This window comes from Equus przewalskii, chromosome 9 (assembly GCF_037783145.1).
Source record: "Equus przewalskii isolate Varuska chromosome 9, EquPr2, whole genome shotgun sequence".
NCBI lineage: Eukaryota > Metazoa > Chordata > Mammalia > Perissodactyla > Equidae > Equus > Equus przewalskii.
Window position 1 is genome coordinate 14,701,337 of NC_091839.1, and position 15,730 is coordinate 14,717,066.

Here is a 15,730-nt window from a genome sequence, read left to right on the forward strand (position 1 = left end):
AGCCAGTAACACAGTCATTTATTACCAAGTATTTTCAAGTACTGTACATAATTCTAAGTGCTATGCTTTTATATAACTGGCAGTGCAGTGTTTATTTACATCAGCATCACCACCAACCCACAAGCAATGTGTTGTGCTATGACATTACAATAGAACATCACTAAGCAACAGGAATCTTTCAGCTCCATTATAATCTTACGGGACTGCCATCATATATGCAGTCTGTTGTTGACCGAAATGTTATGTGGCGTGTGACTGTACTTAAAAACATTTCGGTCACCTTTCACTTATTTCTAATTTTATGCGATTATGGTGAAAGAAATTTGGCCTGTAAAAAATCTCTATAAAATTTTTCTATGGCAAGGCACAACTTTAATTTTGTGAATTTTACACACACAAGAAATTTTTATGCAAGGGACATACGTCATTACATATATGTCATACATATGTCATTAAAATCAAGTTACTAATTCCTTTTTAACCCTAAATTTTAGGTTCGGAAGTTTACATATTTTTGGCTGTCACTTTAACTTCTCTTCATTTTTGGTTGACCATTTTTTAATTTAAAGAATACCATGTCAACTATTTCTCAATAAAACTGTGGGGGTGGGGGGAGAGAATGCCTCTCCTACAAAAGGAAATTATTAAGCAGATGATAGAAATCAACATTTTTATTTACTGAATCTATCTTCAAAACATCTGGCAACCATAAATCACCACCTAGAAACTCATATAACACTGATGACTTAGTGCGCACAGATGATCCACATTTTCAACCTGGCCAGAAACACACACACACAATTACTTACACTCACTTCAAAAATTGTTTGCAGTTTTACCAAGTGCACATTTTCAACGAAGTACTTTTAACATTTATTGAAGAGCTCTCAATAAATCACTTCCCAAACCTGAAATCTTCAGAGCCTTCCTTCATAGCCCCGTTGGCTTTATTCTCATTTGTACAATGGTGGCTCCTGCCTAAAAAGTAAGAGTCAACACACCCGGGGAAGATCATCCACTTGGACCCAGAACTGGACACTGGTTGTATCTAAAACTTTGGGGAAAAGGAGCCTTTTCAGGTCCCGTTGCTAAATTAGGATTTTTCACAATTTTATGTCCTCCCCATAAGGCAACATATGGAAAACCCTTGCTGTTTCTCCCTCAGGACCTTCATGGACTGAAGATGCTCTTGGGATGGGGAGCCAGTCCTCCAGCCATTGACACTTATTCCCCCAGACCTCCAGTCATGGCCAGGTGTGCTGCACTCTCTGGCTTAATCCTCACAGAGACGGCTCCACTTAGGGTCATCTCGTGGGGACATAGTTTTACTAAGGGAAACCCTTATCAAATGTCACTTTAGCTTTCTCTCTCCTTCTCTCTCTCTTTCTATCCTCTCCTCTTATTTTTCATTAACGCTCTGGGATCAGAGGTTTCAGGTCCGTGAAAATCCACAAGATTAGAATTCAGGATTTAGGGACAAAGACTAGAAAAATATGTAAACTAAATCTAAAAAAATCAGTAGCTTTCAATCTCGCCTCTCCAAAAACATTCTTGCAAGGTCAATTTAGGTGATGAGCACTTCGCCAGGGGAGTGATTGCCACTCAGAACTCACATTAGGGAATATATCCCAGAACAAAAAAGACAATACTACGTGAGAGGAGAAAAAATCCCTCAAAGATAGAACTCCTTTATACTGTTCTGTATATATGAAGAAAATGCCCACTGTACTGCCCATGCATTCTGAATCCCATACAGAACCCTTTCTGGCCTAAACTTCCAGGTCCACATTCCTAGGCAAATATTTTATTTTCAATGGAGACTATCCCTGGGCTCTAAGTCCTACAGATGACCTGCTTGTGCTGATCCAAACAGCAATCTCAGAGTGCTGAGGAATCCTTGCTATCTGGCCACCCAGTCCTTCCTAAAAGGTTAGACAAAAGAGATGAAAAACTCTGTTTCTGTGTATCTGTGTCTTTGACTCATTTTTACTCATCAAATCTTTTATTATAGCAAAATAGCATAGAATCCAAAAAAGAGAAAACCAGGCATAAACTTAAAAATCAAACAGATACACCCAGAATTCCTTTCGATCCTGATCCATACACAAATATCTTATCACAGTGGTTCTAGAAATGAATGTTGTATTTTCTTGTCCTGTATTTTTCACTTCATACCTTAGCCATTTTCCTAATTTTTATAAAATCTTCACAATAAGAGAAAGTGCTGTATGAAACAGATTACAAAGCAGCTACTGGGGAAATTGCGTGGTAAAATGATACACAGAAATACTGTTTTCCAGCATAAGTGCTATTAACTACAACCCTCTCAACAAGAAGCCCACCCGTGCTGGCCGTCTCATCAACTCTTTATTGGAAAAGAACCCTACTTCACTCACACTCATTCCACAGCATATTGCCCACTTAATGGCAATTCTCCCAGATTTGGGTCTGAGTGTTTTCTGCAAGGAAAAGTGCCAATACCTACTACTTTTGTGGAAATACGTCATAAGGGCTAAGTTTGATTTTGAATACGGAATTGCTAAGTAAAATACGTGATTCATCGTTTCCATTCCTTTCTTCTCCAGAACAAATTTCCAGATACACAATAATAGAGGATGAACTGAAAGCTTTTCCACACACGCTGTTCTTACACCAGCTCTTCCCAACAAATGGATTCCCCTGAAAGAAAGAAGAAAAAAGGAAAGAAAAGAAACTTCGGTGGCAAGGTTTCCAAACTAGCTACATTCATAGGGTCTCTCTTCTGTATGAGTTGCCTGATGCCTAATAAGTTTAGAGCTGTTAATAAAAGCTTTCCCACAATGACCACACGTGAAGGGTTTCTCTCCAGTATGAGTCCTTTGATGGACAATGAGCCGAGCACTCAAGCTGAACGTTTTCCCGCACTGATTACACTCGTAGGGTTTCTCTCCAGTGTGAGTTCTCTGATGCTGAGTAAGGCACGAGCTCTGCCTGAAGGATTTCCCACACTGACCGCACTCGTACGGCTTCTCTCCAGTGTGAGTCCTCTGATGCACGACCAGAACGTAACTCTGGCTGAAGGACTTCCCACACTGATTACACTCGTAGGGTTTTTCTCCAGTGTGCGTTCTCTGGTGCATGACGAGGTGAGAACTGCGGTTGAAAGATTTCCCACACTCGCTACATTCGTAGGGCTTCTCTCCAGTGTGAGTTCTTTGATGGGCAACCAGCTGAGAGCTCCAGCTGAAGGATTTCCCACACTGATTGCATTCGAAGGGCTTTTCTCCTGTGTGGGTTCTCTGATGGGCGACAAGTTTATAACTCTGACTGAAGGACTTTCCACACTGATGGCACTCGTAGGGTTTTTCTCCAGTATGAATTCTCTGATGCGCAATAAGTTTATAGCTCTGAATAAAGGATTTCCCACACTGATTGCATTCATAGGGCTTCTCTCCAGTATGAGTTCTCTGATGGGCGATAAGCTTGTAGCTCTGCCTAAATGACTTTCCACACTGACTGCATTCGTAAGGCTTCTCTCCAGTATGGGTTCGCTGATGCACGACAAGGACATAGCTCTGGCTAAAGGATTTCCCACACTGATTACATCTATAAGGTTTCTCTCCAGTATGAGTTCTCTGGTGGGAAACGAGGTGAGAGCTCCGGCTGAAGGATTTCCCACATTCGTTACACTCATAGGGTTTCTCCCCTGTGTGAGTCCTCTGATGGGCAATGAGATGAGAGCTCCAGCTGAAGGATTTCCCACATTGGTTACATTCAAAGGGTTTCTCTTCAGAATGATTTCTCACGTTTTGGGCAAGGGATGAACTCTGGGAGGTTTTACTAAATTTGCACTGACTCTCTTGAACAGAGATTCTCTGTTGTTCATTGTGGGATAGGCTGTGCTTCAAAACGTGCCCACGTTCCTTAAAATCAAAGGCTTTTCCTCTTGCACCTATTTTCTCACGTATATTTAGGGGCGTACCAAGGCTAAAAGACTGAATGCTGTCACTAAGTCCATAGGACTTATCTTCCTGTTGAGTTCTTGTAAACTGAATAAGGTGAATGCTCTGAGGTTTTCCGCATCCATTATTCTCAAGCAGTTTCTCACTGTCATCAACCATCTGATGACTGTTGACGAGACAATTATGACGCAACCTGTTAACATGTGAAGCATGTTTATGAAAATGGTTTCTTACGGGTATCATCTGGGGTGGAAGAAGACTGGAATTCAGACCCCCCTTCTCAAGTTCATCACCTTTGCAGACCCTCTCATGAGAAACAGCTTTCCTTTGAGTGAAGGCCCCTTCCTTCAGAAGTCTCTCCTGTTTTTCCTGTTGTTTCTCCAACTGGTCCTTATAATCCTGAACTTCTCCACAGGAAGATAACCAAGGATCATCTCTTGTCAACTCTTCTATCTTCACTCCCTGGGACGGCTCATCATCCAACGTGTTCTGCTCTGAGGTTGATTCTCTTCTTCCAAGCGCGGCTGCCAAGTCTGGAAGAAAGCAAAATGAAACACCCTAGCCAAAAAGTGTCAGACCTGGAATAGAGGAATAAAGCTGACAAGAGAGTATGCAAAACACACGTGGATTAGTTTTCAGTTACCATAACCTGGAAAGAGAAAGCAAAAGGGTGGGAGGAAGCAGAACACAGAGGACCACCACAGCCCAACAGTATAATAGGGCACTAAAATGGGACTGTTTTAATGTTAGTTTTGCTGAATGCATAAGACTTTAGATGCAAAATCAAAATTTCCATATTCCAAAATAAGATCACCTATGCAGAACTACAAAATCTCACAACTTTGCAATCCTTAGCAAAGAAATAAAGGGTCCCCTTTTGCCCTCTTTAGTGCTAAACACAAGTTTACTGAAATAACAGATTAGCGCCTACATTTCTAGGAATTTCTGAAGGCACGAAACTTGCTAGCACAGTCTGTGTCAGTAAGACCTGGGCAAAGTACATTTGGGAACTAGGAAAAACAATGGGGGCACTGTTATCTCAGTTCTCTAACTGCCTTACGGGGAGTCCTGCAACTGCAAGAGAATGGAGGTTAGCTTGGAAGCAGAAGCCTGGGTGGCTACAAGGTCCAGCAATAGAGAGTATCTGGAAAAAGCAGTGATGTACAATCCACTGCAGGGTGGGAGACAGAGGAAAATGCAGCATGCCTTTCAATCAAAATTTCTAGGGGGCCGGCCCTGTGGCCAAGTGGTTAAGTTCATGCACTCCATTTCAGCAGCCCAGGATTTCGCCAGTTTGGATCCTGGGCGAGGACGTGGCACCACTCATCAGGCCATGCTGAGGTGGCGTCCCACATGCCACAACTAGAAGGACCTGCAACTAAGATATACAACTATGTACCAGAGGGGGATTTGGGGAGAAAAAGCAGAAAAAAATAAAATAAAGATTGGCAACAGTTGTTAGCTCAGGAGCCAATCTCAAAAAAAAAAAGAAAAGAGCTCGTTAAAAAAAAAATTTCTTTACTCCCTTCTATGTGTCTGTTTCTCATTTGGATATGTGTGCTGGGGAATTCCTTTTATACTCATCTGCTTGCTCCAACCAAAAGATTAAGTCTGGTTTGAAAAGCTCATAGGGAAAGATACAGGATTTTGGGTGCTGGGCTGGAGAAAAAAAAATAAAATCACTGCAGAATTTGGTCCCAGTCTTAGGCCTTTGGAAACCATGAAGACTGAACAAGCTCCAAGAAGCTGTACCTTTTCTGCCCTACAAATTAAAATTAAATCTTCACTGAGGAATAAAACCCATAAACACAACCTATGTGTGGCCAAGATCATTCAGGCCTCTGAACTCCATAACTTGGAATTGATAGAAATGAGAAGTAATTTCAATATACAGACTTCTATTAAAGGAGACTGTATTCTTACCCCAAGAGACCAGGTCCCTGTGGTTCTCCAGGATCACATCTCTGTCCAGGGTCTTCGGAGCAGGGTTCAAAATGCCCTCGTCCTCCTGCGTGAAGCCCACAGTCACAATCTTGAAGTTCACGCCTTCCTAAAACAGGACACACATTCCCGTTCAGCTGGGCATCCTTTCCCTCCAGTGTTCACAGAGGAGGAAAAGTCTGACACATGGAAAAAGAAAAATCTGATGGCCTGGAAGTTGTCCTAAGATTGCCAGCGTTCAAAGGATTCTAGTCAAAGTGTACAGGTGTCTTCTGGGGGAGCCCCTTTGGGTTTCGGATGCTGGACCTGTTTTTTCAACCCCAAAGAGGAACCCCAGATAAGAACTGATATAAATTGTTTTCCCTCTTGTCCACCTTAAAGAAAATGCCTATGCTGACTTTTGCACTGGTGAAAACGCAATTCCCTCCAAATTCCCAAGCAACTAACAGAACGGTCAGCAAACTTTGTCTGTCAAAGGCCGGAGAGTGAGTATTTTAGGCTTTGCAAGCCATGCAGTCCCCATCACAGCTACTCAGCAATGCTGGTGTAGCAAGAAAGCAGCCACAGAAAATATATGAACAAACGGGCACGGCTGTATTACAATAAAATGGTACTTACAAAAACAGGCAGAGGGCCAAATTGGGCCCACGGGCTTTACTTTGCTGATGCCTGAGAAAGAAGATGAACTGTGGGCCTTAATGAAAGGCAGTGTGAATAGGGTAAGAGCACCAGATGTGGAAGAAAAGAAGCTTGGATTTTCCAACCTATAAAGAGCCTATGTCTGAATTTAAAAAAATATATGTATCTGACAATCGGTCTTTCAATGGTGGGTTTATTCTATTTCTGTTTATTGGGCTTAATCATACCCAAACTCATTGGGTTTTGAGTGAATTAATTGTGACAATATAGGGAAAGCTATATATATTGGCAGACTTTACTAAACAAAAAATAAAGGCTGGCAATTATTACTAGGATTATTAGGTCTGAAAATCCTGAATAATTAACTGACGGCCAACGTAGCCTCCATCCTGAACTCTTCATCTTCAGCTGACAGTTCTATTTTGTCGACACTCAGAGCTGCACCGTGGGGCCTTCAGGAGACACTTTACTGCCATGTAAAGGGGCCTCTCGGCCTGCCTCCTCTAAGCAAGAAAGGACCTGTTTCCCAAGACTATCGGGCAGGAATTCTGATCCAAAAAAGAAGTGCTGAGGGTGATTGTCCTCACCGAAAGGCAGCAAAATGCAGGGAAGGCCCATGCCACTCGCCACTAAAGATTTCTTCAACAGATCAGACGTTCTTACGCTGTGGGTCATGACTAGAACACAGGGTCCCTGAATCCCACGAAACTCCATGCAGAATGCTACAGGACATGCATTTCTCTAAGTTGGGGCCCATAAATTTCACCAAAATCTCAAAGATTTTCATGATTAGCCCAAAACAGGATTCAGAAACATCATCTGCAAACTGCCACCAGTATTGAACACAGATCTAGAGATACTGTTTTCCAGCGTCCAATCCACGCTTCCTTTTCATAAACACTTCCCCCCTTCGCCGATTACTGTAGGTCCCTGTAACATGAGCCTTGTCCAAATGTCAACCAAATGATGCTAGACTAGATGAGCACGTCCCGCTCCACTCCTGGCTCCACGCTCTCAAAGTCCCAGGGACTGCCATCAAAACAGCACATTCTCTTATCATTTGCAGAATGGTCAACTTTGTCACCAGGCTCCATGCACGGGGCAGGGACAAGGTATTTACAGTCTGCAACGGTAACTCCAGGGTTTAGTGCAGGGTGGCTGCATAGTCCATAATAACTACGTCTTTGGTAAATTATTTCAATATGTGAATCAATAGTATCAAGAGACAGTAATATATCAAAATAATCCTGGTCCCAATTCTGATTTAAGCCCTCTCCCCTCACCTGAATCTCACAAGGCCTATCGCAGACCCATTTGAAAAAGTCCTTCCATGCGCGGACACCGGCTCTTCCAGACTCCTGTCTCCACTCGTTCTGTTCTTCCTCTCACCCATGCCAAACTCTGCACTCCCCCAAATTCCTTCCAGAGCCGTCCCACCAGGCCCTCGGGAACTCAAGTTCCGCAATAATGAAATCCCACAGCTTCAGCATCCTTCACCACCTCTACCCTCTGCATCCCTGTGTTAATGGAAACCTATACCTGGCCCCAGGGACCCCCTCCTGCTAAGCCCTCACAGGCTCAGGGCAGTAATGCTCTCCCATCCCAGGGGGCTCAGCACCAAAGGGGGAGCGTGTGCGTCCTCCCAGTTACACTGAAACTCATGCCATTTACCCCACTTCTTGCAGCTTTGTCCTACCAACCTCTCGAACACCACCACCCTCCTCCACTGAAGACTTAAACCCAGGACCTGACCTCTAATTCAAGAACTTGTATTGTTTCATCCTGCATCATCCACGGGATGCACTTGTAGAGTTCTCTCATGACAATATAAAAATAAGTGACTTGAATGAAGCGCTTAACATGTGCCATCAGGTGGTGTGCTAAGAACTATCATCCATTTAATTCTTACAAGGTCCCTGTAAGAAAATACTATTAGTAGCAGCATTTTTCAGATGAAGAATTAGAAGCTTAGAGAAATTAATGCATATGCCTGAGGTCGGTAGCTGAGATGCAACCTCAAGTTTGCCTGACACCAGAGACTGTCTCCAGTCATTGATTCATAGGACTAGCCCAACTCCCAGACCCTAGGATTGTTCTTCAGCGCCTCACTCTTAGGGTGAGACCCCAGAGGGTCTTGGAATCACTGTAAAGTACTCCAACTCTTAAGTCACACATACAGAACTGCCCACTCTTCGATTATATCAGATTATTATATTATTATTTTTGGTGAGGAAGATTGGCCCTGAGCTAACATCTGTGCCAATCTTCCTCTATTTTATATGTGGGACGCCACCACAGCGTGGCTTGCTGGGTAGTGTGTAGGTCCGCAACCGAGATCTGAACCCATGAACCCTGGGCTGTCAAAGTAGAGTGCGCAAACTTAACCACTATGCCACTGGGCTGGCCCTGGATTATTACCGTTTTTGATTACAACATCAGATTATTACTATTTATTACAACACCAGACTGCTCCACCTTTCTTGCTCAGTTATTCACTTTGCCCTTCTTCTTCAACAGTTTGGGGCCACTATTCTACTCAAACGTCTGCTATTATCAACTCCTGATCTATATTCTTTCCTTTCTAGTTAGTGTTCTCTTTATCTCTTCCATCTTAATTATTCAGCTTACAGTCCATAGATAATTCATTTTAATCTATTTGACATACGCAAAAATTCTCTCTCTAATACTACCTTGACCTACGGGGCTTCCACTGAACGTATCTGGCAGATTTACAAAAACTGAGCAAATCTGAATGTCAATCTGCTATCCATGAAAAGTAGGTTACAGAATGCCCCTGGAAAAAACCCACAGAAGCAGCCGGATAGAGTATTATCAATTACTGCTCACTCTCTTGGAATGATCCTTTCAGACCCACCGGCAACCCTACGATACTTCCTGGAGCAGCTTGTTCTCTCATAATCCAAAATTACTGTTGGAGGCCTTCTCCGTCCTTGTCAAACGTCTCTCCATCTCCCACCTGAAGCCCAACAGACAACTTTATCTGACTGTCCAAGAGAAAAATCCAAGCCCTCAAATAACTCCGTCAACCTCTGTCTTCCTGCATGAGTCCTCCTTCCTCTGCGGAGCCTTCTTCCTCACCCACGCTCTGAATTAATTCCCCTGGCACTAATCAAGGATTCTGCCTTACAGTTTTATCACCTCTCTCTCCCAATTGTTAACTTCTTTTTCTCCATCGCCCCTGTCCTGTAACCACTTAACAGGATCAAATGTTTTCAATCCTTCGAGAAAAAAATTAAAAAGCTGCTCACGCTCAAATTTTGTCATGGCTCTCATTCTCTTCAATCTTCCACATGCTACCCAAGGGTTTGTAAAGGCTGTCCACTCCTATCTCCATTTCCTCACTTCTATCTGGCCTCTGCCACCAACCAGCCAGGCACATTTCTCAGTGTAAAGAGCCCACGTCCAACTCACCTGGGATGGGATGGCCAGCGACGCAGCATCTTCTCCCTCGACCTTGATGATAATCTCTTGAGGAAGGAGGGAGTCCTGAGAAGACAAAACCAGCGAGAAAAAGGGAAATAATCAGAGAGCTAACTCATGGCTCAAAACTTGCTCAGTAGGTAGGCTGGGATTCGAAAGACCACCTGTCTTAACACATCCCGCCAAGCGAACTTCTGCTCCCGCCCATTGGTGAGCTCAAGCTAGCCCTGTGGAGAGAGAGGGCCCATGTGGAGGAGCAGTGAGGCACCAGACACGGACATGAGGTCTCTGTGGATCTTCCAGGCCGGCCCAGCTACCAGCCGAATGGAGCTGAGCGAGCAACCCCAGGCACGACATAGAGGAAAAGAACCATCCAGCTGGGCCCTGCCTGAATTCCTGGATCACAGACTTGTAAACAAATAAGACGACATACAACGTGACCAAAGAATCATGAAGGAAAAGGTCAATGAATTAACTCCATAAAATGTCTGGCAAAAAGTACCACCAATAAAGGCACCACCAGTAAGAATCTACACTCTTAAGATTTCTTGCAAATCAGAAAAAAAAAAAAAAAAAAAAGGAAGCCTCAACAGAAAAATGGACCAAGGAAAGTACAGTGCAACTCAACTACGAAGAAAGAAAACAGCCAGTGAATATTCAAAAAGATGCTTGCCTCTTTAAATCAGAGAAAGTCAAATCTCTATTTCTATAACTATCTCTATATATTCGAGACCATAAATTCATACTGATACCTCCACTTACAACTCAACGACATGTTTTCTTCTAGCCTTCCTGCTTTCTATATTTGTGCCTGCCTTCTCCGGCTCCCATTATCCTCTTTATACCTACTTATGTGCTCAGATCCCTGGACGTAACCAATACCCCAAGCACAGGGAGATTTTCTTCTGCCTGATGCTAATGTCTCCTGCCTGGAGGCCCCTGGTCGGGAGCTTCATCCACTCTTAATGGAAGTTAAAGTGGATACAACCTTCCTGGATTGGCAATATATATTTTTAAAAAGCATTTTATTTCGAAATAGTTTAAGACACACAAGAAGTTGCAAAAATAGAAAGAGGGTTCCTGTGACCCTCCCCCCAGCTTGCCCCAAGAGTGTCACCCACAACCACCGCACATTGTCAAGGCCGGGAAACTGATACTGGCATAATATTTTTAACTCAAATGCAGACTTTACTCAGATTTCATCAGTTTTTACATATACTCTCTGCGTTTACTTTTGTTTTCTTTAATGCCAATATATTTTTTAAATGTAATGTAATATCCAATAAATCTACTTGTAACTATTTCCTTAGGAAATAATAGAAAGTATACTTAGATGTATGTACAAGAACTCTCATTAAAGGGTTATGTCATCAGAGCAAAAATGGGAGGGGGGAATAAAAGTCTATTAGTAAGCGCCTGGTTAAATCAGGCTTCATTCAGATAACTAAACACTATTTAGCAGCCAAAACAAGAAGAAATAGATTTGTACAGTCTGTGCATATAAATGACAGAAAGATATCTATAACATATTGTTGAACGAAAAATTAAGAACAGTATATAGAATATAAATCGATTTTTATAGAATACAAACATGCACAGAAAAATCTGGAAAGACAGCGTCAAAAGCATTAAAAGCAGTTATTACGGGGGGAGGGGCGTTAGAATGCAAAGGCAGGTGCACTGTCTACGTTTTAATCCTGTATCTATTTTGTAAATGCCATTTATTTTCATTAAATATTCAGAAACCAGCAGAAAGTGCTTCCTCTTGAAAAATCACTTTGAAACAAGATAATTCCTTTGTAGCTTCCTGCAGCTTTTTTCTCCGGAGCACAATAACTCAACCTGTCAAATGACAGCCCACTGAAGTATACTTTGCTCCTTAAATCTTCAAACACTGAAAAGCAAATGCTGTTGATTCTTGATTATCACTCAATTAGAGTCTCTGAATCACAAACTAAAAGGAAACAAACTACTGTACTTTTCAATAGATGTGGCTCATCAGCCTAGAGAAAATTTCACTCTTGCATAATGGTTATTAAAAACGGCTGACATTAATACGTTTAAAGTCAGAAAAAGATTTCTTTCTTTCTTTCTTTTTTTCTGTGCTGGGAAAGACTGGCCCTGAGCTAACATCTGTTGCCCATCTTCCCTTCCTGTTTGTTTTCCTTCCCAAAGCCCCAGAGCATAGTTGTATATTCTAGTTGTAGGTTCTTGTACATGAGCCGCTGACATGGCATGTGGCGTGGTTCTATGACCGAGAACTGTACCCAGGCCACGGAAGTAGTGAGCACCAAACTTTAACCTCTAGGCCATCAGGGCTGGCTCACAAAAGGATGTCTTCAAACCTAAAAACAATTCTGTAGGGGCCGGTCCAGTGGCGCAGCGGTTAAGTGTGCATGTTCCGCTTTGGCAGCCCAGGGTTCACCATCATCTTCCTCAAAACAAAAAACAAAAAACACTTCTGTCTATTTCCTGCACTGGTACTGAGGGTAACACTGAGCATTCAAAGAGACGGAGCGGCCACCATGGAAGGAGGGCCCCGTGTGAGAGCTTAGATGCTAGGCTGCCTGCATTACTGCCAGCAGGAACAGCAGCAGGGCTAACCCGCCTCAACACTGCTACAAAACGCCAGAGAACAAAAATGAAGCCAACTCACAAGGCCAAAGTAACCCCCACACAACTACAGACGGTCCGAGGGAGCCACAGGTTTTGACCGGGCACTGTTAATGAACCCAACCACATCACGGAAACTCGGCTGCAAAGAGAAACCACGCTCCTAACATGTGATGATGCCAAACCTGTCTCTTCCGGCTACAAAAGCGGTTGACATTGAATTCCAACAATTTAGGGGCCAGAAGTTAACTCATCCTATAATTAAAAAAAAAAAATGCCTGAGAAATGAGAAGTTTCTCAAGAAAGGAAAACTTACAAACACTAGCCTGTATTTTAAATTATTACTCATTGTTTTGGGGTTTTTGTTTTTTGTTTTTTTGGTGAGGAAGATTAGCCCAGAGCTAACATCCGCAGCCAATCCTCCTCTTTTTGCTGAGGAAGCCTGGCCCTGAGCTAACATCCGTGCCCATCTTCCTCTACTTTATACGTGGGACGCCACCACAGCATGGCTTGATGAGCAGTGGGTTGGTCTGCACCCGGAACCCGAACCTGTGAACAAACCCCAGGCTGCCAAAGTGGAGTGCATGGAACCTAACCACTACGCCACCAGGCTGGCCCCTGTTTTTTGTTTTAAAACAGCTAAGATCAGTTAAGAAACAATGCCAAGAACTGAACAACTTAATGTTTCTACCTCAGCAGGTACTTGGAAGAAACAAAACTCCAAAATGTTCCTTATCTGCTACAAGTGCTACAACAATCCTACTTGGGGAACACGGTGCCCCTTCTCTTTAATCAAAATTGTTCTCGACACCTTTTGGTGTAAAAGTTTTCATGAGGAAAACAGAATGGAGATCCGTTCAGCTCACAGTCAACAGCTCCCATCCAGGCAGGCGATTCCACCACGGTACCTGCTGCCATTTCTGGGCGTCACACACAGACCTAAGCCTTTGCTTTTTATCCAGCTTCCACTGGAGTGGGCTCCCTAAGGGCCGAGCTCTCGTTTCTCCTGTTCACCACGGTCTCACGCTTGAATCAACACTGACACACAGTAGGCCCTTCATAAACGTGTGTGGACAGTAAGGCAACCACTGAGAGGAGGGACATGGGATGTGCTGAGCCTTCACGGATGACCCTGTGGCCCCCAAAGGCACCCAACCACTGCTGGGCGCAATCGCTCCTCTGGTTAGAAGAAATCTCCAGTGGGCGCTTTTCCTCCTCGGCAAACTCAAGGCGTCAGCGTCCAGAACCGGCTCCCAACTCACTCACTCAAACTAAATGCTCAAAACCATCTTGTCACAAGCGTGTGTACACACACCCATACACCCCCATCCACTCTCCCTATCCACTGTATTACTGACCATTTGAGGAATGTCTCCCGTATTTCCATCTTAGCTCCTGCAGCTTCCTTTAGATAATCTAGTCATCTGTCATTTGCTCAGTACGTTTAATAATAGATAGAATACTTCCACATAGACTACCTCACCCAATTGTCTAAATTTTTCTTTTTTTTTTTTAAAGGGAATGCCAATGGTATTGCAATTCCAGCAATTTCCAAAGTGTTTGTGGTTTTTTTTTAAAGGTATGCTTTTTTGGTGAGGAAGATTGGCCCTGAGCTAACATCTGTTGCCAATCTTCCTCTTTTTTTTCTTTTCTCCCCAAAGCCCCAGTACATAGTTGCATATTCTAGTTGTACGTCCTTCTAGTTCTTCTGTGTGGGTCGCCACCACAGCATGGCCTGATAAGTGGTGTTAGGTCTGCGCCCAGGATCCGAACCGGCAACCCAGGTCACCAAAGCAGAGTGCGCAAAGTTAACCACTCAGCCACAGGGACGGCCCATCAAAAGTTTTTTGAAGAAAGGAGTGATGCCTATTTCGCCAACACAGAAGTTAACAGGAATAAAGTTCAGTAAACTCACTGAAGTCCACAGAGCTCAGCAAAGATGGTCTGAACACTGACTGACTGCTCCCAGCTCCCCTCTATCAACCACCCCTCCACTCAAGTCTGACGGATCACTCAAGCCCCAGATCAGACGCCACCTCCTCCATGCAGTGTTCCCAGATTGCACAAAGTCTGGTCTCCTCTTCCCTCAGGATTTCTTAGCTGTTCACACTGGACCCTTGCAGTATCAGTGAAATCATTCTCGTATTACTTCCATCCTTAGATCTCTCTCCCCTGCGTCATGACTTCTATCCTGTGAAGAACTATGTTTTTCATCTGTGTTTTTTCCTCAGTGTTGAGTAGGAGCACAATGCGGGTTCTCTGAATTTGAAAGGATGAGGGGGATGTGCACGGTTTGGGACGGTGGCATGGAATTAAAAGCCTTTACCCCCACGTCTATGTGCTCTGGAGCATTGTTATTTTCACTATTAACATCTTATTTATTCATTCTACAACTTTATTGGCGTCCACTTGACAAATAAACATTGTACATCTTTCAGGTGCATGAGAAGGCTCGACATACACATTGTGAAATGAAGACCACAGGCAAGCGCGCGACCACACCCCCCACCTCACGCAGTTACAGCTCTTTTTTGTGGTAAGAACACTGAAGATCAACTCCCTCAGCAAACTGCAGGTATGCAATCCCACAGTCACCGTACCGCACATGAGATCTCCGGAACTTTCTCACCCAGCGTAACTGAACCTCTGCACTCTTTGGCCAACATCTCTGCGTCTCCCCCACCCTCGGCCCCTCGCAAGTGCCACTGTACTCTCCACTTTCGTGACTTTGACATTTTTAGATTCCACATGTAAGTGAGACCGGGCCGTATTTGTCTTTCTGTGTCTGGCTTCTTTCACTTAACATAATGTCCTTCTGGAGCATTTAAAAATTATCCTTTTCGTTTATTGGGACCACATGGGACCCAGAACAGAGGAAGGAGATGAGCAGAGCCGTTACGAGGTGACCTGTCCACTTCGCAGCAAGCCCGTGGTCGAAGCAGACCCAGGACCATTTGCCATTTGCTCACCTGTAAATAGAGGTGACCACACACCCCCTTCTCAACTTGGGGGGTCCTTGAGGCAACACAACAAAGCTTCCAGTCAAGGCACAGAATTATCGCTGAACTCAATTCTCGAAGTTTTGCCTTTGGGGTGTGCCAACTGGAAGCCCTCTGTCTCCGTGAGGACCTTCAAAAAGTTAACTCTAACAGGCA

The 15,730-nt window shown here is 43.7% G+C and overlaps 2 protein-coding genes across 3 annotated transcripts in view; both read right to left on the minus strand.

Moving 5' to 3' along the window:
* LOC103550909 (zinc finger protein 112) overlaps positions 1-5,991 on the minus strand; it is a 101,576-nt gene extending 95,585 nt beyond the window's left edge. For both annotated transcript variants that reach the window (XM_070632894.1, XM_070632895.1), the window contains exon 1: positions 5,865-5,991. The gene's annotated coding sequence lies outside the window, so the exon portion shown is untranslated. The remainder of the gene's footprint in view (positions 1-5,864) is intronic.
* The window catches only part of ZNF180 (zinc finger protein 180), a 22,631-nt gene continuing 6,901 nt past the window's right edge, over positions 1-15,730 (minus strand). The window contains exons 3-5 of the mRNA XM_070632897.1: positions 9,954-10,028; positions 5,865-5,991; positions 1-4,474 (exon numbers count right to left, since the gene is read on the minus strand). Of these exons, the coding sequence (XP_070488998.1) occupies positions 2,736-4,474; positions 5,865-5,991; positions 9,954-10,028 (1,941 nt within the window). The 3' untranslated portion in view covers positions 1-2,735. The remainder of the gene's footprint in view (positions 4,475-5,864; positions 5,992-9,953; positions 10,029-15,730) is intronic.